The sequence below is a fragment of the Mytilus galloprovincialis genome, chromosome 5 (assembly GCF_965363235.1).
Source record: "Mytilus galloprovincialis chromosome 5, xbMytGall1.hap1.1, whole genome shotgun sequence".
In the NCBI taxonomy this organism is placed as follows: Eukaryota; Metazoa; Mollusca; class Bivalvia; order Mytilida; family Mytilidae; genus Mytilus; species Mytilus galloprovincialis.
In genome coordinates, this window is record NC_134842.1 from 57337608 (window position 1) to 57361123 (window position 23516).

The following is a 23516-nucleotide window of genomic DNA, read 5'->3' on the forward strand; positions in this document are numbered from 1 at the left end:
AAAACTTCAAGTACAAGAGAGTATTTTCCTTTAAACGAAAATATTATCTTTTGAATTCTAGATCTATACCGTATTTATTTCAGATGAATTTAAAAATATTTTTTGTGGAGGGAGGCTGAAAATTTGCATGCATGTATCTTACCGTAAAGAGCCAGTCGAGTACACATTTTACTTTCTAGGAGTGTTTTAGTTGATTGTAATGTCCTGAAAACGTATAAAATTAAAATAATAAATATGTTTGGTATATCCTGGGACTAGCTGTTATACTCATACATAGTATACTTAGTATAATAGTCCCAGGTATATCTTGCGTTAGATCAGGAACATATACTGTTTCCAGGTTAGATTTAAATTTACATTAAGGCTACATGCTAATATAATAATACTACAAATATTCACATTATAAAAAATAAAATAAATGGGTGCAGTGAAATACTTTTTTAAGAGTCATTTATACTACAGAGAAGATTTGTTTGAAATACAAAAATTAAAACTACGTGCTAATATCTAACTAAAAGAGGTTTTTTGCTGGTATTCGGGTATTTTTCAAACATGAACTCCTAGATATGGTCAGGGACTTTCTATATAAGTAAAGAAAGTCCCTGATATGGTGAAATGATATAACAGACGACACAACATGCAATATAAAAAGATCTAAAAAGGTATCGGCGAAATTAGCAATTTGGGACGTTGCGTTCTTACATTAAAACTTTTCTGTTTGTGGAAATCACATTTATTCCAACATGGCTTCGACTGGAGGTTCTCACCTGTCAAGTGGGAAAATAAACCTGAGTTTATTGAGAGATTTTTACAGACGTGAGCTTTTAGAAGCTCTTGACAAATGTCTTGGTTCTAAGGCAAGCATACTCATAATTGATATATGTGTGGTTTATTCTAGTTATTCCCAAATGAACACACGAGTAAGGCAAGGGGGCGGAAACCAAATAATATCAGATCAGAACCAAATATATATGTAGGACTCAAATCTAAGGTAGGTTCCAGACCTATGGCTGATTCCTAAATTATCTATGGTAAATATGACATTATGTCATCGCAAATCTATGGCCGATTTTTTAGATTCCTAATCTATGGCGGATTCTTTAGATTCCTGATAATCAGCGATCTCCATGGATGAAAATTGAACGATGGAGGAACTTTCATCATCATAAACCGTATCTACGCCGTACAGTGTAGTGCGATCGAAAGTATTTCATCCCTCCACATAAGGATAGGTGAACATGCTAATTCATTGCATATTTAAATTATATTTATTTGAATTTTCATTATAAATACTATATAGAAGTACATGTATGTATACATGTATTTTCAATAATTGCTGTTTGTAACCCTTCAAAGGCCAAGCCCGCATGCCCACTCCCTTTCCCTCAGTCGAGAATGACCAATAGCTATCATGAAGGTCCCATGTAGTTTTCTTGCTATTTTTGGTAATTGTTATGGGGGTTAAAAATCATGTGGAGCTTGTTTTTCACAGACACAGTCACAAGTCATGAACCCATTACCGCTTTGGCTGGTTTGCAGCAACGACAAAACGAGTCTTACAGGTTATGTAAAAGGTTAAAAAGATTTGTAAAGCAAACGTTGTCAAATGAAAAGGTTTATGGGGAAAGACGGCTTCAAGCCGTCAATTCCCTAATGGGGTTGGCCAGAGTATCATTCCCTCACGTCAATCATTTTGTTTGATAGTTTGGAAACCCCTCAAAATGTCATACTGAAATTGATGACAAGGAGAACAGATTGACTTTAAATACATTGTTTACACATTTCCCTTCTGTTTCTCGTGAAATTATCGTATATTGAGCTTTCCCTTACACTATATACGTTTCTTTTACAGTCCGGAAAAATCAGTATTACGAAATATTCTAAATATATCTAACCTAGTGACGTCATTGTTGGAATGCCACACTACACAGGGATATCCTTTTTTCATTATAAAAATCATTCACAGTATTTGTATACTATTTTAAAATCCGTATTTGTTAAATGTAAACCTAATGATGTTTGCTGTAGTGTAGATGATTCACACACCAACATGCAATGCTTTAATCTGAGGCTATAATCAGATAATTTGTAGGTCATCTTTCGCGGTAAACAATGTCAATGGGGATACATGAGATTGGGGAGAGAAACGGCAGTTTTCATTGTTTCTGTAAAGTTCTGTTTTTAGAATCTTCCTCCAATTCAGGAGCACCTCAAATGATGAGTAATTATACACTAAAATCAAAGTAAATGTTTCTGAACACTTAAAATGTGACATTTAGTATATGATAAGTAGTCTTCTATATAAAAAAAATTTGTGTACCAACATAATTATTGAAATGGTTAAAAAAAAAAAAAAAAAAAAAATGTTGCTTTTTGTAGTTTTATACCTATTGAGATTGGGGAGAGCAACTGCAGTTTTCATTCTTTCTGTAAAGTTATGTTTTTAGAATCTTTCTCCAATTAAGGAGCACCCCAATTGATGAGTAATTACCCACTAAAATTAAAGTTAATGTATCTGAACACTAAAAATGTCTCATTAAGTATATATATGATAAGTAAAAAATGTAGTCATCAATTAAAAAATAATTTTGCGTACCAACATAATTATTGTATTGGTCATTTTTTTTTAAATATTGCTTTTTGTAGTTTAAAGCTATTTATTCATGAATTTTACAGATATATCAAAATGTGGGATCTAGAAAAAAACTTCACACAGATTATATCAATCATATTTGATTTTATAAGTACATGTATCCCTGTGATGAGGATGAGAGTTGTAACTGGGAACTTTATCAATGGAAAATTAAAACTGAATAGATTTTTCAGTCCTCACTTTCTTGAGAATACTGTCACAAAAAATTGAGAATGGTCTTAGCCTGCCGTTCAGTTGTACAGTGTTCTCCCCAGGATTTTTGGATAGCGCTGTGGTAAGCGCGTGATTTTCGACAATTCTCAGTAACTTTGTCGCGGTGCGCAGTTGGTTTGTAATTGATTTGTTATGTGTTTTTCTTATATAATGCTATTGATGTTTTCTCTTGTAATGATGTCCTCATCATGCTCATGGAAGTTACCCCTTTGTTTGCTAATGTTATTGTCTGGATATAGACATGATAGAAGAAAAGTCTTTTTGTCTCCATTGTAAATACATATAATCCTCATATTATCTGTCTATAAAACCCAAGGAGAAGTCTTTTCCATGGTGGGTCTATACCAGACTGCCTAGATGTGAAGATTTCTTATCACTAACAGGTGATGTTGCAGAACATGTAGGACCAACAATAAAGTCATTGTCAGCTTCTGTGAGAAAGTTTTCAATGACAAGATTGGTATTTTTTACATATACTTTTATAACATTTCTAGCAAAGTACAACTTTTCAATAAAAATGAGTATAGTATTTCAAAGGAAGAAATGAAATTGCCCTTTTAATAATATTCAAATCTTATCAAAGACTTGCTTAAAAAAAAAGGCTAAAATATTCCAATTATGAATATGAAAGAAATCCTTTAAAAAAAGAGATTTTTTTATTTCAAAGGTGAATTACCAATCAAATACATTATGTATGCCAATTGAAACAACTACCACCTTTAAAGGTTTTGTTTGATAATTTTATAAACATTTGAATACATGTCACCAGATAAGTTTGTCAAGATTTGACAATACTTCTTTTAGGTCTTTCCCTCCCAAATTATCTCCCTTACTGGCTGACATAACTTCCTGTTTACACCTGTGTCTTTTTTTTAGCATTAAATACTATTCCTTATCCAAGCCATCCTCTGTTTACATTAAATTTAAAGCAATATTTAATTAAGATATATTGATGATTGGTTGACAAATATCGATATTTTATATATATTTACACAAAATTTTCGTTTTGTTTTATTCCCTTATCCATTTGAAAAAGAGCCATGTATGGTCAAGTAATCGTAAAATACGGGCTTATAATGAATCCCTTGATAAAAGGGATGCTTCTTTCAAGCAATATAGGTTCGACAGTTCGGTTGTAAACTCAAAAAAAGTAATGACATATATAATCGTAGATGGTTCAAAAAATGGTCGAGACAACGTTGTCAGAGAAGGGGGTAAAACTTCCCTTATATATCATTTAGAAATGAACTTTTCAGCACCCGAGACATGTATTATATGTCTCTGTTAGCACTGTCCATTCCTTTCATACGTTTCGGCATCTTTATAAAGCGGAAAAATGTAGCAGTGTTCTGTTAACCTTACGACGTTTAACTTGGCTTCACCCAAGCTGGACATCGAGAAAGTGTACATAATTAAAATTCTAAAATATATTGTAGTAGTTCAATTCAATTGAATTTTAGATAATTAACTCCCAACTTTAATCAAATGTTTTGATTTAGAAGGTGCAGATCTCATTGGTCCAAATTGTCTCTATGATGAATTCTTGACTAAGGAAATGAAATAACAATAAACAACAATTATTTTCATTATTGTCAACCTTTCTATATGTTCTAGCTGTTCTTTTGCTCATTCTTTGTATGTAGACTATCAAAAGATACCCCCCTAAAAATTGAAACAATGGCCATCTTTTCCCTCAGAGCTCTTCAGCTCTTTGATTAATGACTTTATCTAGCAAATCTATGTTAATATGCAACATGCATCTTTCTAGTCTGAATAGGAAACCGGAAACACGGATGTATCAATTTGATTGTAAACTACGAAATGAATTCCGAATTACGATACGATATTTCTTTACAGGAAATATTAAAAGTTTTTACTTTTTAACTTTTAAATTAATTCTATATTATCATTACAATACAGCAGTACTGGAGTTATTTGCGATGAAATATTAATTACTGTTTTACGTCTTATTTTGTACTTCTTAAAAAGGGGGATGCTGATTGCGTAAGTCAAAATAAAAGCAAAAGTGGGTCGCCTGATATAGGCGGAACAGTACAGACTAAAGTAAAGTAAGTAAAGTTCTACTTGTTAAACTTTGTAACTGGATTATTAATTTATTTATTTAATCTGAATTATCATAAGCATTTGCGAATACTTAGTTAAATAATTCGACATACGAATCATCTATCTTCAGATAATATTCTCCTGTCTGGTTTGTTGATCTACCTGTACAAGCTCAGGTACAAGTGATTAGCGATCTTAATCCGGATATCCCTCAGGCGTTAGAACTGTATTGGATTATACTTTTAAAAAAAAAGCCTGAGAGTTATGCAATTATATGCACTTGATTATAATTGCTAAAAAAATGGCGTCAGGCAAAAGATTTGGAGTAAACAAAAACCTGCCATAGAATAATAGATTTGTGATTTGTTTTATATTGTTTTATGGGTCACCCAAAACTAAGACCTCCAAATTAAGAAATTAGTTCCCTAAACCATTAACACCACTACCTTGACTTATTTGAATGGTAGTATATATGTAGGACTCAAATCTATGGCAGGTTCTAGATCTATGGCAAATTCCTAATCTATGGGAAATATGATGTCACAAACGCCAAACAAATCACAAATCTATTATTCTATGGCAGGTTTTTGTTTACTCCAAATCTTTTGCCTGACGCCATTTTTTTAGCAATTATAATCAAGTGCATATAATTGCATAACTCTCAGGCTTTTTTTTTAAAAGTATAATCCAATACAGTTCTAACGCCTGAGGGACATCCGGATTAAGATCGCTAATCACTTGTACCTGAGCTTGTACAGGTAGATCAACAAACCAGACAGGAGAATATTATCTGAAGATAGATGATTCGTATGTCGAATTATTTAACTAAGTATTCGCAAATGCTTATGATAATTCAGATTAAATAAATAAATTAATAATCCAGTTACAAAGTTTAACAAGTAGAACTTTACTTACTTTACTTTAGTCTGTACTGTTCCGCCTATATCAGGCGACCCACTTTTGCTTTTATTTTGACTTACGCAATCAGCATCCCCCTTTTTAAGAAGTACAAAATAAGACGTAAAACAGTAATTATTATTTCATCGCAAATAACTCCAGTACTGCTGTATTGTAACGATAATATAGAATTAATTTAAAAGTTAAAAAGTAAAAACTTTTAATATTTCCTGTAAAGAAATATCGTATCGTAATTCGGAATTCATTTCGTAGTTTACAATCAAATTGATACATCCGTGTTTCCGGTTTCCTATTCAGACTCGAAAGATGCATGTTGCATATTAACATAGATTTGCTAGATAAAGTCATTAATCAAAGAGCTGAAGAGCTCTGAGGGAAAAGATGGCCATTGTTTCAATTTTTAGGGGGGTATCTTTTGATAGTCTACATACAAAGAATGAGCAAAAGAACAGCTAGAACATATAGAAAGGTTGACAATAATGAAAATAATTGTTGTTTATTGTTATTTCATTTCCTTAGTCAAGAATTCATCATAGAGACAATTTGGACCAATGAGATCTGCACCTTCTAAATCAAAACATTTGATTAAAGTTGGGAGTTAATTATCTAAAATTCAATTGAATTGAACTACTACAATATATTTTAGAATTTTAATTATGTACACTTTCTCGATGTCCAGCTTGGGTGAAGCCAAGTTAAACATCGTAAGGTTAACAGAACACTGCTACATTTTTCCGCTTTATAAAGATGCCGAAACGTATGAAAGGAATGGACAGTGCTAACAGAGACATATAATACATGTCTCGGGTGCTGAAAAGTTCATTTCTAAATGATATATAAGGGAAGTTTTACCCCCTTCTCTGACAATGTTGTCTCGACCATTTTTTGAACCATCTACGATTATATATGTCATTACTTTTTTTGAGTTTACAACCGAACTGTCGAACCTATATTGCTTGAAAGAAGCATCCCTTTTATCAAGGGATTCATTATAAGCCCATATTTTACGATTACTTGACCATACATGGCTCTTTTTCAAATGGATAAGGGAATAAAACAAAACGAAAATTTTGTGTAAATATATATAAAATATCGATATTTGTCAACCAATCATCAATATATCTTAATTAAATATTGCTTTAAATTTAATGTAAACAGAGGATGGCTTGGATAAGGAATAGTATTTAATGCTAAAAAAAAGACACAGGTGTAAACAGGAAGTTATGTCAGCCAGTAAGGGAGATAATTTGGGAGGGAAAGACCTAAAAGAAGTATTGTCAAATCTTGACAAACTTATCTGGTGGCATGTATTCAAATGTTTATAAAATTATCAAACAAAACCTTTAAAGGTGGTAGTTGTTTCAATTGGCATACATAATGTATTTGATTGGTAATTCACCTTTGAAATAAAAAAATCTCTTTTTTTAAAGGATTTCTTTCATATTCATAATTGGAATATTTTAGCCTTTTTTTTTAAGCAAGTCTTTGATAAGATTTGAATATTATTAAAAGGGCAATTTCATTTCTTCCTTTGAAATACTATACTCATTTTTATTGAAAAGTTGTACTTTGCTAGAAATGTTATAAAAGTATATGTAAAAAATACCAATCTTGTCATTGAAAACTTTCTCACAGAAGCTGACAATGACTTTATTGTTGGTCCTACATGTTCTGCAACATCACCTGTTAGTGATAAGAAATCTTCACATCTAGGCAGTCTGGTATAGACCCACCATGGAAAAGACTTCTCCTTGGGTTTTATAGACAGATAATATGAGGATTATATGTATTTACAATGGAGACAAAAAGACTTTTCTTCTATCATGTCTATATCCAGACAATAACATTAGCAAACAAAGGGGTAACTTCCATGAGCATGATGAGGACATCATTACAAGAGAAAACATCAATAGCATTATATAAGAAAAACACATAACAAATCAATTACAAACCAACCGCGCGCCGCGACAAAGTTACTGAGAATTGTCGAAAATCACGCGCTTACCACAGCGCTATCCAAAAATCCTGGGGAGAACACTGTTTTCTTCTTCTTCTTCTTTTATACTTAAATACACGAAATTTTTTGAAGAAGGGGAGATTATTCAAACCTTGAAAAGAAAAGATAAATCTTACAAATTTACTCAATATAGAAGTATATCAAATAATTGCATACATCTGACATCTTCAAGTAAATAAAAATTACTTGTATAAGTATAACCCCTCACTGATTTTACACATGTACGTGATCATAAAAAAATTTTGAGCACATTTATTGTATTCAGACAATAAAGATACTGGATTAGTGTTTCAAACAAATATTTTACAATGAGTACTTGAAATGTTGAAACAATTTAAATTAAAACTACTGTCCTCTAGTTTTGAATATGTAGATTTTTTTTTGTACGACTTCAATGGAAGTGTAGCAGGTATTTGATTTAAATTGACTCTTGGTACAAGAATAGGAAGAATGAACAGTGATTTATTTTTCAGGCATTAGTATGGGATAATGATTTGACAGGACCTTTTGGTTTAATAGCAGAATACTCTTTACTGAAGGTAAATAATACAATGAATTTAGGTTGAAAAAATAATTTTTTTATTTCCTTTGATTTCTTGATATTTCTATATGTATTTTGGTTTTAAAACGATCCACCTCATTTACAGTAAACAAATGTTAGTAACTGCAAGCCAACCTACTGGCAAGAAATAAAAGGCATTGAAATGATGATTGATAAAAACAATTCAAATGAGAAAACCAACAGCCAGATCATGTTTATGTACAAAACAATAAATAGAAATCAAAATTATTAACAGCAACAAATGACAAAGAAAGATTGTTGTCACAAGTCATTCATAATCACCCTGTTTCACATTTTCAAAATTATTGCCAAAATACATACAGATATGAAAACATTCAAAGTTCCATATTTCAATGACATTTTATATCTAAAATAATGTTGGTGATTAAAGATTTAAAGATTTATGCATGGAAAAAAATACACAGGAACAATGCATATTTTGCTTTTATTGCATCATATTGGTAATAAATAATAAGATAAAAGCTTTATTTAGAGTCTGAAAAGTATGCAAACTAAAAAATTGATCATAAGCTCTGATGAGCTTTTAACCGACATTGATTATTGGTTTCTGTGCCTCATACAAAAATGGTGCAAGTGGAATGAAATGCTATTTTGCTGTTGTTTGATTGAATTCTTTCTAATTAATATCTAACAAATTTAAACCAAGAAATTTAGATTTTGCATGACATCTTTACATATGTTGCTATAAGTGATAGTGTATATGGTTCTGCAAAATATCTATAATAATACAATTTTTAAGAGTTTTACTTTTTTTTTAACAATTTCGATATATATTTTTATGTTTCTATTAATAGGAACATGAAGTTGAGAAGATGTTTCCACTGCAGACTTCTGGTCTACCACCAAGTAATGTACAGAATATTATATTTATAGCCAGACCAAGACTGAAACTCATGGATCTCATAGCACAGAACTTATTACAGTCAGTATAGAAATAAGATATGATTTGATTTTCAGTAAGACAACTTTCCACCAGACTTTAAATGATGATGATAAAAACAATTATATGTCACGGTATGGCCTTGAACAATGAGCAAAACTAGACCAAATTGTACATGTTGTAAGCTATAAAAGGTCTAAAATGACAAATATAAAACAATGCAAACTAGAAAACTAAAGGCTGTATTTGTTTATAAAACAACAATTGAAAAACAAATATGATATATAGCAACAAACTAAAACCACCGATTAGTTTGTTTTTTAATGTTTCATTAGTAAGGCCAACAACTGTATAATTTGGAACAGAGTAATTTGTATGCAAAGGTTTATATATGTCTTTCTGTTGATTCTTTCCATGTGTTCTAGCTATATATAGCATGTTGAAGATCTTGCTTAGAGTGTTGCTCTGGTACAAAGTCTACCTTAGTGTTTTTACACTACAATTATTACTTAAAAATGTATGATATTTTGTTTAAAGGCCTGCATTTGATATTGCTTAATCCAGATTTTAAGCTCCATTTTTAGCTTGATTTAACCTTTTGAATGTGTAGGAAGAAATAAAAAAAAATACTTCAAGTAGTTCAGGGATTAACATGAGACAATAGCTATCGGTACATTTTGATAGTTCCAAACATTTTGCAGTGAAATATTAAAAGAAGATTTGTATGCATTTTGTATTTATAGGGAAGAACAAAAAGGGGGATTCAGGAAAGAATACCACATCATATTTGTTCCAAGAAAAAGCCTTCTTTGTGAGAAAAGATTAAAGGTATGAATGATACAGATTTAGCTAAGCTGGACCAATTGACTAATAACAGTGTTCGCAAGACTCTCAGCTTCTGTTTTTCAAGACTATTCAATTAAGATGGACGGGAGAGGGATACCCCTCACCACCATCATTTCCAGTAATATTGTCTAAATCAAATACACACACAACTATTCATGGTCTACAATCAATGTCCAAATTTGTAATGTTCTATTTCAAACAAATAATGTTTTCAGATTGAAAAAAGTAGAGAAAAATAAAACAAAAAAACTGTCAAAACAACTGACGTTCATGAACCCTATTAAAACGTGTTATAAAAGTGGAATAAATATGTCATTCACATTTGTTTTTATGCCCCACCTACGATAGTAGAGGGGCATTATGTTTTCTGGTCTGTGGCTCCGTTCGTTCGTTCGTCCGTCCGTCTGTCCGTCCGTTCGTTCGTTCATCCCACTTCAGGTTAAAGTTTTTGGTCGAGGTAGTTTTTGATGAAGTTGAAGTCCAATCAACTTGAAACTTAGTATATATGTTCCTTATTATATGATCTTTCTAATTTTAATGTCAAATTAGAGTTCTGACCCCAATTTCACGGTCCACTGAACATAGAAAATGATAGTGAGTGGGGCATCCGTGTACTGGGGACACATTCTTGTTTCTTGTTTAATTTCATGATTTAAATAAAGTTATGAAAATATCCCTTTGCCTAAATATGAAATTTACAGAGGAGAAATATCAAGGATTACAAAATGCACAATAAAAATTTTGTTAGCTGCAGGCTAGTTTAGTCAAAGATTTTCGTGAAAATTGAAAACCACTGAAAGATACTGTAAACCGTCTTAAAATTCTGGTGACGTCATAATTGATGATTTGTCAGAAAAATAAGGAAAGAATTTATAGGAAAATGAAATAAAGAATATAGATTTGATTGAGGTATATTCTGTAACAGTGTTTGTATTTTTCATCCAACTAAACTAGAATGGTATTCTTGTTTTGAACCTACATGGCAAATTTAAACAAATGTATTTTTGTGAACTTGTATGAAGAAAATAATTTTTTATGTGTTTTATATTTCTTTATATATGTATGACTACAATTTGTGTTATTTCATTTTTCAGGATTTAGGTGTATATGGTACCCTGGCAAATATTGAAGAATTTAGTCTCAGTTTAATTCCTTTTGATTATGACCTCATGTCAATGGAAATGGATAATTCTTTTAAGGTAACTAATTTTGGAGTATCAATGTTATACATTTGTGTAAAAGAAATTTCAGAAAAGTAATTTATTAAACAATATTAAAACAAGGAGAGGTGGTTTGGCTGCTAATGAGATAACTATCTTCCAGAGTTTAAATGACATGGAATAAGCAATTATAGGTCAACAATGAGAAGAAAAAACGTGCTGTTTTTGTTGTTTGTATTTTATTAATTTCAATTCTTTATTACTTTAAGCACATTATGCTTATCAGTGCAATAAATACAAATACATATCCATAACACAACATGACATAATACTTCAGAAAAGCAAATATATATCAAGTATTGACCAATAACAGTTCAGTCCTATGATTAAGTGCATTAAACAAGAATTTACACAAATTACGCAAATCTTTTACATTTTCAGTGCTGAGAAGTTGCACTGATTTGAAAGACAATGGACGTCTATAATAATAAGGTTTAATAAACTGTCTATAAATAATTTGTATTGTTTTCTAAGATTTAGGTTAATTGTTTGATTTATCAATTCTTTACTTTATATATAGTCCATTTGATTGTACACACTCTAATTACAGTATCAGGTAAAAAGATAGTATGTTGAAGTTCATGTAAATGATTGGTCACTCTTGTTGTTAAACCATTAAGAAATTGTGGTAAATTAAAAAAAAATTGGTATATTTTTATTATTGTGAAAATTGCAAAAAAAAAACAATCATGCATTTTAAATTTTGATAGCATTACTTGCATGCAGAATTTCCTGAAATCCCAATAAATTATTTCACATTATTGTTCATGTTTAATAATATATAATGGCAACAGTAATACTCACAATAATTTCTGCATTTACAATTGACCTCTTTTGATTTCCAGGAATGTTACCTGGAGAATGATTTTACCAGCATGCATTATGCTGCTCAGTCCTTGATGACACTACAAACATTATATGGTGTTATACCTAATATTTGTGGGAAAGGAGACTGTGCTAAGGTAGTTGTTTTTACCGATATAAAATTTATGTATGTACTAAGGGTTATGTTATATAAAGAATAATGATAAGTTTGACATCCCAAACAAATTTTGAATCATCCTTTTTAACTACAATGTTGAATATTATTTTTTACTTAGTAAGGGGGAATAACTGTTCATGTGTCAATTAATGTCTGATAATGTCTTTACAGTTATTCCTTCAACACTGTATTTCAAAGTGTATGAAAATTTTAATGCCACCTCAAGAAAATGTTGAGGGCATACCAGTATTAATTATCCCTTGTCTGTCCATCTATTTGTCCATTTTTTTTTTCGTACATCAATCCCTATTTCTGTATGTGGGTCTTTTTTTGTTTCACACTCTAACTTCATGTTGCCTCAGGCAAATTTTATGACACTCATTCACAATGTTAAGAACCAAAACTCTCAGACAAAGTTCAATTTTGGGCAATGAGCCACTTACTGGTCTAGAATCCCTTTTATAACATGGCAAATGCAAATTTGTTTTGTTTCCACACCTTTGCTTAAGTTTGTCTTATCTAAATTATTAAATCTCATATATTATGCTAAAACTACAACTTGCACACAGAGTTTGAAATAGGGTTGTGAGTCATTTACGGATTTAAAGTTTTTTAACTTGGAAAATAGGCATTCCTGTCCCCTGACACTTTTAATTTTTTTATTGATAAATTCTCACTTATTTCATCAATTCATTAATTACAGCAAGTAGTAGACATGATGTTGAGGATGAGAAGAGAGCTTTGTGGACAGGAACCCAACATAACACCACAGATAGATCATCTATTGATTCTTGATCGTAATGTTGACCTCCTGACCCCATTGCTGTCACAGCTAACATATGAAGGATTAATTGATGAAATATTTGATATAAATAATAGTAAGTATCATTTTAACAGCCTGTTCCTTTTCAGACAGATAATGTTTTGTGGTCTTTTTTTTCTGTGTATCATAAACTTTTCCAGGATTTTAAAATGTTTAATTTACATTTTAATAGTATTGCAATATCAATAATGGGTTTTGGAATTGCCAATGTAAATTTGGAATTTGACGGCTTTAAATATCCATTTTCCTGTCTGCAATCCATGTGAAAAGTCATTTGCAACAGTCGAAAAACAAATGGATATCAGAAAGGCTTCACTTAATGCAGTTTTATTCAATAAAAAGACCCCTTGTAAATTATTTCTAGTTTAAGAAAGCTCTTCTGAATTATTTTAGGATATTTATAGATTTTATGTAAATAAAAATGTATTATATTTATTGTAAACTATGAAGAATCTACCAACTTTTCCTAAATTGTAGCAAGTGTAAAACTACCTCCTGAAAAATTTCAGTCAGGGCAAGGAGAAGAAACCAAAGGTGTTCCAACAGAACCAAAGAAAGTCATTCTGAACTCTTCTGATGTATTGTATGCTGACTTAAGAGATAAGAATTTTAATGCTGTTGGTAGTATTGTCAGCAAGAAAGCTAAAACAATTACAGCTGAATTTGATGTAAGTATTAAGAATGGAAAAGAAACAAGTGATCTTGGTGGGAGACATATATAGATAGTTTGTTAACTTTTACACATAAAAATGATCTCTATTATCACTATATCAGTTTTTTTAAATCTTTGTGTGGTCATTTGCAAAAATGCTGTTTTTAGCCAATCAGGCTATGTTCTTAAATGCTGCATGCTTAGTGGAGAAGCAGGAAATAAATTTTAAATTTTACAGTTTTTTTCCACCTTTTTTTAACAGTTTAAAGCTAAGATTTATACATATTCATTAAAGGTATGTATTTATCATTTGACAGGAAAGACATTCGGCCAAGACAGTTAGTGATATGAAACAGTTTGTATCTAAACTTCCACATCTACAGCAAGTCAGAGCGTCATTATCAATACGTAAGTGAAATCACCTTGCTTCATCCATAAAATGAAGCAATTTTCAGGCTATTGGTCAGATGCAATTGTATTCTCTATGAAAATACACAACACTGAAACTCAGTTAACGTAATAGGTTCCTTTGACTAAGTTTCATTGGAAATATTGATATAAGTAACTCTTTCCTGGATTTATTTGACCAGCTCAAAAGTAATGATGTATAATATCATGCATATCATTGTATCAAGATATATATATATATATATATATATATATATATATATATATATATATATATATATGTAACAAGCTTAAGCCAGACTTATTTGAAAGTAACAGTGATGGGTTGCTAAAGAAAAACATACACATTTCTGTTCTTCATGACACATTTTCTGGGTAGGTAAAATATTAAACAGAAAAAAAATTAGAGCATAAAAAGGACTAAGAGACCCAGCATAAACTGTCTACTGCCAACTATGTAATATTTGTAAAGGTAAAGGAAAATGACAGAAAATAGGTCGCCCTGACCTGAATGAAACCAACACTAATAAATTCTTATATTGTTTCAAACAGATACATCAATAGCAGAATTAGTCAAAGAATATACTGATACAGATGAATTTATAGATTGTTTGCGATGTCAACAAGGTATGTAGGATATAAAACAGTTAGAAAAATATAGAAATATAGCCAAGTTTGCAAATAGAAATAAATGCTAAAAAGTAAATTTGTGTCATACATTCATTGTGTTTTCATTTCTATTTCTAATCACTTTCTATTTTATCCCAAAACTCTTATATTCTTACACACAATTGCAATTCATTGTTTAGCTCACCTGGCCCAAAGGGCCAAGTGAGCTTTTCTCAAATCTTTGCATCTGTCGTCTGTCGTCGTCGTCTGCTAACTTTTAAAAAAATCTTCTCTAAAACTACTTGGTCAAATTTAACCAAACTTAGCCACAATCATCATTTGGGTATCTAGTTTAAAAAATATGTCTGGTGAACCGGCCAACCAACCAAGATGGCTGCCATGGCTAAAAATAGAACATAGGGGTAAAATGTAGATTTTGACTTATAGCTCTGAAACCAAAGCATTTAGAGCAAATCTGACATGGGATAGAATTGTTTATCAGGTCAAGATCTATCTACCCTGAAATTTTCAGATGAATTGGACTACCCGTTGTTTGGTTGCTGCCCCTGAATTAGTAATTTTAAGGAAATTTTGCTGTTTTGGGTTATTATCTTGAATATTATTATAGATAGAGATAAACTGTAAACAACAATAATGTACAGCAAAGTAAGACCTAAAAATAAGTCAACATGACCAAAATGGTCAATTGACCCCCTAAGGAGTTATTGTCCTTTATAGTAAATTTTTAACAATTTTCATAAAATTTGTAAATTTTTATTAACATTTTCCACTGCAACTACTGGGCCAAGTTCATTATAGATAGAGATAATTGTAAGCAGCAAGAATGTTGAGTACAAACACATCACCCGCACCAAAACACAATTTTGTCATGAATCCATCTGCGTCCTTTGTTTAATATTCACATAGACCTAGGTGAGCGACACAGGCTCTTTAGAGCCTCTAGTTTTATCAAGCTATTTGTGACCATGCTATACTGTAGGATGTGGATGTTTGTAGGATGTGTTTTCACATCCAGTATTCTTCAGTTAAACTTAGGTTATATTGAATTGTGTTACAATTAATCAATTTTACAGCAAAATAAATGAAACAAGAATGATGATCCAGATGAGAAAGATTTTGTCAATGCGTTATTCAATTTGAAAAATATTTTTAATGTAAATATGTTTACAGAATTTATAAACAGTATAGAGACAGATAAAGTTCACACATACATAGAAGATTGTATGGGAAAACAGGAACCAATTAATAAGGTGAGGAGAACATTTTCCATGTATTTGTATGAATTGAATACAGATTTTAGAAGATTGCAACAATATAAATGCAAATGTCTGCCCGTTCGCTCTTCTGTCCCGCTTCAGGTTAAAGTTTTTGGTCAAGGTAGTTTTTGATGAAGTTGAAGTCCAATCAACTTCAAACTTAGTACACATGTTCCCTATGATATGATCTTTATTTTACCCAAATTTCAGGGTCCACTGAACATAGAAAAAGATAGTGCGAGTGGGGCATCTGTGTACTGTGGACACATTCTTCTTTATCATGTGTGGATGGATGATTCCATGTGCCTAAACTGTTTATTGGTTTACAAATGAAAGTATAGTTTGTCCATTTAATATGAGAAAAAAAATATGGAATTGCAGCATGTATGGTTGATATTAAATGCAAAATGGCAAACTTTTTCCTATTTCCATTTGTTTAGACTTAAAAAAAAAAAAAAATAAGATGGGCTGTTGTCTGCTCTATGGTCGGGTTGTTGTCGCTTTGACACATTCCCAATTTCCTTTCTCAATTTTATGTATTTTTTCTGTATGTTCATATCTTATTTGTTTTCAGGTTTTAAGATTAATATGTATCCAGTCTTATTGTAACAATGGATTAAAACCAAAAGTATTAGATTATTATAAAAGAGAAGTTTTGCAGGTATGTACTAAAGATGAATAAAAAGAATTGGATATATTTTGATGAGACAGCAATCCAACAATAAGCATAAGACAAAACAAAAAGACTTCTTGATGTTAATATACAGTCTTCATTAATAAATATCCCAAAGTCTTGTCAACTTTAGAAATTATAATTTTTGTTGTTGTTTATATTAAAATTTTGAGGGTTTCAATTTTTTTTATGCATTATGCATGCATACTGTTTTTTTTCTCCAGAGAAAGTGTTATATCTGTTCTTTTATGGTGAACTGATGGTAAGGTTATTAGCTTATCTCCTTTTATTTGTTGATATATGAACTTTTATGTGTGTAAATAAAATAGAGGAACACTATCAAGATTTTGACTTGTGTAAGAAAAATGACCCTTACTGTAAAATTAAAGAGAAATGATAAGATTACAAGTATGGCAACTATCCACAATGAAAACTTAGAAGTGGAAACAATTTGAGACCTCAACATAATCTAACAATGGATGAAAAAAATAGTTTGAAAAACTTAAAAAAACAGAAAACAAATATTATTACAGTTAATCAGAATGTATGATCTTTTGTATAGACATGTTCCCAACAAGGGAAACAAGAAGGATTTGTTAACCCATTTGTATTTATAATAAAATGCAGAAAGTGTGTTTTTTGAAAACTATAAATTTATATCTAAACTGATGTAAATGTTTTCTATCAACTTGTAAATTCTATTTTATTGTCACTTAATTATAAATGCCTTCTATCTACATGTTTCTCTCATAACTCATGTTTTATTTTTAGACATATGGCTTTGAACATATAATAACAATAATGAACCTAGAGAGAGCCGGATTTATACGTCTTTTTGGTAACAGAACATATCCTACCATTAAAAAGTCACTCCGATTAATCATGGAAGATGTTAATGAAATGGTTAGTATAAAAAACATGAACAATGTAGTAAATTAGTTAATCTTAGCTTAAGTCATGTTTTTAAATCTGTGCACGATTAATAGGTTGCTTAGGTAAAGTAAGAAGTGATTTGATTGTCAATATTATCTGTGTTTGCATGTAAACTTTTTTTAACACTGAAATTCAATTGTAAGTGGAAAATTATTGAATTATTAGTTTTTCATCACTTTGCCATTTTTATAGTGATTATTTGATTACCAGACCAAATATTTCATGATTATTTGATTATTTGATAATCTTAATTGGACTGTATTTTTGATTATGTGATTACTTTGCCATTTTTATAGTGATTATTTGATTACCAGACCAAATATTTCATGATTATTTGATTATTTGATAATCTTAATTGGACTGTATTTTTGATTATGTGATTACTTTGCCATTTTTATAGTGATTATTTGATTACCAGACTAAATATTTCATGATTATTTGATTATTTGATAATCTACGACTGTATTTTTTATTATCGTTATTTTGTGCATTTTTCTTTTGATCTTTTTTTGTGATAATTTTCATATCATGCTTCTCGCTTGAGATGGAAAAATTATCGCTAAAAACTAAGGAGGCCACGTGGCGTTGCTAACGAAATTGACATGAAATTGACAACGTCATCTTAGGTAAAATAGCGATAAACAGATTATCATTGGTCATCTCAACTCAATTGCTTTTCTCACTTTCGCTGTACCAGCTCAAGCGAGAAAATCAATCTCGTTGAGATGATCAACGATAATCTATAATTATTTGATTATCTTGTTTAGATATGTGATAATATTTGGAACAAAAAGTGTTATTATGTGATTACTTGGACATCCCATGAGGGGCTTCATATATCCACAAAATTAAGTGACTCTTCACATTTGTTCATACCTATTGTCAAATTTTCCTTACTTAAAAACAAAAATAAACCAACCTTCAGTGCTTTAATATGAATGAAAGGAGATGAGGGGTATCAGCTATAGAGACAATGGTTTTCTGGTAGTTGCAGAAAGTAATAAAAAAAAGACAATGTAATAAAAGCTTTTGTTAAAATTCAAGTTACATATTCGTTTCAGGTTCCCAATGATATTTCCTATGTATACAGTGGATATGCTCCTTTAAGTATTAGATTAGCCCAGTATTATGCCCGCCCTGGCTGGCGTAGTATAACAGAAGTTCTCAACCTATTACCTGGGCCTACAGTGGAAGAAATACAACAAATACCTGTAGCTCTCAGGAAGAGAAGTAAGTGAATTTTAAACCAAATCAATACAGTTTGGGATAAATTGATTTTTGCATGTTTTTTTTTTTTGTTTGGTTGTGATTTGTAACACATATATGAAAAAAAATAATGAATTTCATCTAGAAATAACATGTTAAAATAAGGAAGGGTACAGTGATCATTATAATCAATCATACAGGACTGATTTAAGCTTGATGAAGAAGAGCATAAAGCACAAATTAGATAAAAAAAATGTTTGTTATTCCAGAGTTACTTAACTTTTCAACTGTTACATTTAAGGCGATTTTTCACAAATAGCACATCGACTCCAGTAATCCTGGGTTGATTACCTAAACAATTTTTCGTTTTGAGGGATTGGTTAAAGAATATTTGATTATTTTATTTTTCTAGTTTATTGTCCAGATTTTTCCTGCACTAATAAAAACTGGCTTCCACTAAATAGCCAAAAAGTGGTGCTTAAAAGAGTTTAGATGCATTAAATGTTGGATTTGGTAAATTTTTTACATATTGTTTAATAATTTGTGTTTGATTCGATTGATTTAGTTGAAACCTTGCATTTTTATTGGAATTGTTGAACATAACAAACTATTCGTAATTAATAATGGTATCCTCAGACATGTTTTTCTACAGAGCCTTTTTTGATTTCTTATGATTTAAAACCTTTGAATGAATCCATTTCATTCTTGCAACAATTTCAATATGCACAACAAGGGTATATCATGCGCAATGGTACAGTTGTTTATTATAATTATTTGAAGCTTAATGATCAATAGTTTTAACTAGAACATTTCACCTATGTTGCTTTAAAAAAAATCATGAGTGGGAACTGCTATAGAGTCATCTGTAGTGTGCCTCAGACTCTGTATTGGAAATAAAGAAAAAAGATTATTTAAGTCATATGATTGTCTTTATGCCAATTACAACTATTATTATAGCTATCATATGCAGAGCCAGAGGGGCCCTTTGGGCCCAGGCCCCTCCTCCCCTGTTTGTAGGGAAAATTCGGTTGATTATACATCACTGAATCATGGCTGTAGAGGGCTCCTTCTTTTGGCATGCAGTCAGTGGCCTCTTAATAAAATCCTGGATCCGCCACTACCTATTACCTGATTAAATTCTATTTGCAGGAAGTTCAATAGGATCTATAAATTCCACAGCAGCAGAACAAAAGATAACATTGGTGTTTTTCCTTGGAGGTGTGACGTACGCTGAGATTGCTGCTCTCAGATTTCTTGCTCAACAGGATGATGGTAAGACATATACTTATTTTATTATAGATTTTTTTCTCAGTAGTCTGCATGTATATATTGTTCTTGTTTTATTTTAAAGCAATTATTTAGTTGATATGGAATGGTTACTTGTATATATACCTTATTAACAATTCTGCTATTCTAACTCATTTTTATGAAACTTTGCTTTTGGTAGCATTCATGCATGAAGGGATATTAGACTAAATAAACGCAATAGTAACTGCTTGTTTTATATATAGGTGTCAATTTATAACTTAACTCTCCACTCAAGCAAGAAATTTGGTTGTAATATAATTATATAGATGCATGTTAATTTTTATGGTTTCTTGTAGGTGGTACAGACTATATCATAGCCTCTACTAAAATTCTCAACTGTAACACTCTAATGGACTTTGTTGTTGAACATACTAAGCCTGCTCGGTTGTTTGCATCTTAATCAAATGTAAAATGTTTTAATTTTTTATCCTATAACTAATTTCCCTCCTTCCCACTACCATCCTTGAATAGTCATCCCTCAGCAAGGCATCACTAGTAATAGTCAAATTGTATTATTTTCATATTCATATAATATCTATAGTTCACATTAAACTGTTGACCAGCTAGTATTTAATGTTTCTGCATAGCTTGATATCACCAAATAGTTCTAGTTATCATTCATAAAGTATAATATGCTACTCACTGTCACATGATCTTGCAAAACCAGTTTTATTGAGAGGTTAAGAAATTAACAAATCTCTAAATGCACTATATTTATTCATAGCAGTATAGTTTTAGAAAGCAATTAACAAAGTATTGAACTATAGGATATGAATAAAGTTTACTCATAGAAAGTACTCATGTTTAGCAGCTCTGATATTTTTACATGTAATAGAAGTTAGTTGATGGAGTGCAAAACAATTATTAAGGTAGTGGAGGGCATCAAAAGTTATAAAATGAGTATGACCCTAAGACTGCTTTAAATTATGGAGTTGGCTGTTTTACTCCAGTCCCATGTAATCTCTGAAAAAAACTTCTCAGACAATACAAAAAAGGGCTTTATGATTTTTTTACCAGGCTTCATGTGAGCATGTTATACAAGAAATTTATAACTTGTTGTTTTCATTTTTAAACAGTGTAAAATTATTTAAAATTGGATATTGATTTGTTCTGTTGTGTTGTCCAATATATTTGGTAATCTGCTTTATTCTTTTCATGTATTATATTTATAGGAAAGACACACTATTAGTGTCCAACGCTTTACTACAACATATAATTGGCGTTGATTGAGATTTTTATATTTTTAGGTGGTACAGACTATGTGATAGCAACAACTTCTATTTTATCTGGTGAAACATTATTGAATCAAGTATCAGTACCTTTGGAACCAGCCAAACTCAATCCATTCTGATTCAAGGTTTATTGACCTCAGCCTGCAATCTTCGTGAATATAAGTTTTTTGGAGATACAGACTAGATAGCAACATCTTTTTTATCTTGTGACGCTGTATCAGGATATATAGAACCAGTTAAATTTAGTGAAGTCTTATATATAAAATTAACGTATTTATTTATATACTAAAATGTCAATTCTTTTATTAAAGTTGCTAGTACAGTTTGACTGAACAAATGTTTCAATAGATTGAGGAGTAAACTGTAATTGTGATGTGTTTAGATTCATACAAGGGTGTTCAAACATAGAAAGAGTCAAATGGAAACCCTGGACCCCAAAAACATTTAGCTGCAAGTATGTGAACATTCCTTTGAAATTGACAATGTATTTTTTTGTCACCGTATTGACTTATTCGTGAATTAACAATGAGATGTAACAATATTAGAATCATAACAATGGTACATGTATGATCAACCATAACTATGACACAAATATACATGTATATATACATCCTACTGTGCCTCTGTTTATAATTTACTCGTTTTGATTTTTTACCTGAATATATTGTATAATGGATACATTATACACCAATTAAAACTATAACCAATATGTAAAAAAAAATATAAAGAAATACAGAGGAAAAGGAGTATCCGTCGATGACACAAAATTAGTATATGCAGAGCAAAAACAAAGTAAAGGAACACGTTGATTTACATACACTCTAATTAATCTCTTCCCCTGAGGCCCCTAATCACTTTTTGTTATTTCACAGATCTGAAAAAATAAACTGGAATTGATTTTAATGATTGTCAGTTGGTTTCTGTGTGCAGAAGAAATTTAAAACAATGTGTTGCTTTGTTGTCCACTATAGCCAAAATTATTTGTTTAACAAAATGCCATAAACAAAATATTTTACATAACATCTTAATGATTGTAAAAGTAAAAATGTCAGCCATGTAGTTGAGAAGAAAAATAAACTGAAGAGGCCAGTGGGAGATATTTTGAAAATTGGTTTAATACTACAATAAAGTATAGTATGTGCTCTATTGGAATTTCTAAAACAAAGAAAATATTTTATCCTATATAAACCATTTTAAAAAAATTCAACAAAAGTTATTGTATTTTACCAGATTTTGTTTAGTATTGATTGTCATTCTTGTTTATTGGTCTCTGCTGGATAACTGTCACATATCCTTATATTCAAATATAGTTAAATCATTGTACTATAGGGTTATTGCATGAATATTGTTGTAAACATTGACCAATATTCATGCAATAACCCTTTTATTGTATAGCAATATAATATTTGAAAGTATAAAATTGGTTTTAACCAAGGTTTTGATGTTGATGACGTCATGAATTTGAAGATTTATTGCACTAGTGCAATATTGGAATTTATTGCACCCTAATCTTTTGGTTACTTTCTGTGGGAAATATCATATTGCTATGCAATAAAAGTAATTATTGTATAGCAATATAATATTTCCAACAGAAAGTAACCAAAAGTTAGCGTGCAATAAATTCTAATATTGCACTAGTGCAATAAATCCTCAAAATTCATGACGTCATCAACGACAAAATCTTAGCTTAAACCAGTTAGTACTTTTAAATATTATATTAAACAAGCAATATAAAATTCTACTCGGGACAATATTCCCCAATATTCATGCAATAACCCTATATTACTGTAAAAACGCTTGTTAAACCAATATAATGTGTCAAACTTTTCATGAATTAGTCACGGTTTACAACAAATTTATGGAACCAGATTTTATATTGTGATCTTTATAAATGACTTATGAACTAATTTTGTATGTATGTGTTTGAATTTGAATATCTGTAAATGTTCGCATCTTTTGTTGATGTTAATTTTTTATTATTTGATATGTTATCAGGTGCAATAAAAATTAATATAAAAA

The 23516-nt window shown here is 30.6% G+C and overlaps 1 protein-coding gene across 3 annotated transcripts; it reads left to right on the forward strand.

Annotated features, from left to right (window-relative positions):
- The first annotated feature begins 736 nt into the window (after positions 1-736).
- On the forward strand, positions 737-23516 carry LOC143076110 (vacuolar protein sorting-associated protein 33A-like). 3 transcript variants are annotated; one of them, XM_076251761.1, is made up of 17 exons: positions 737-857; positions 8339-8404; positions 9243-9370; positions 10072-10156; positions 11269-11373; positions 12240-12356; positions 13080-13254; positions 13677-13867; positions 14169-14259; positions 14812-14886; positions 16060-16139; positions 16720-16806; positions 17590-17721; positions 18813-18981; positions 20107-20229; positions 20562-20671; positions 21513-23516. In XM_076251761.1, the coding sequence occupies exons 1-16, from the start codon at positions 744-746 to the stop codon at positions 20663-20665; spliced, it is 1842 nt and encodes a 613-aa protein (XP_076107876.1). In that variant the 5' UTR covers positions 737-743; the 3' UTR covers positions 20666-20671; positions 21513-23516. The 3 variants fall into 3 exon arrangements, with proteins under 3 accessions (XP_076107876.1, XP_076107875.1, XP_076107877.1); XM_076251760.1 differs by lacking the exon at positions 20562-20671; XM_076251762.1 differs by lacking the exons at positions 737-857; positions 20562-20671 and adding an exon at positions 4822-4935.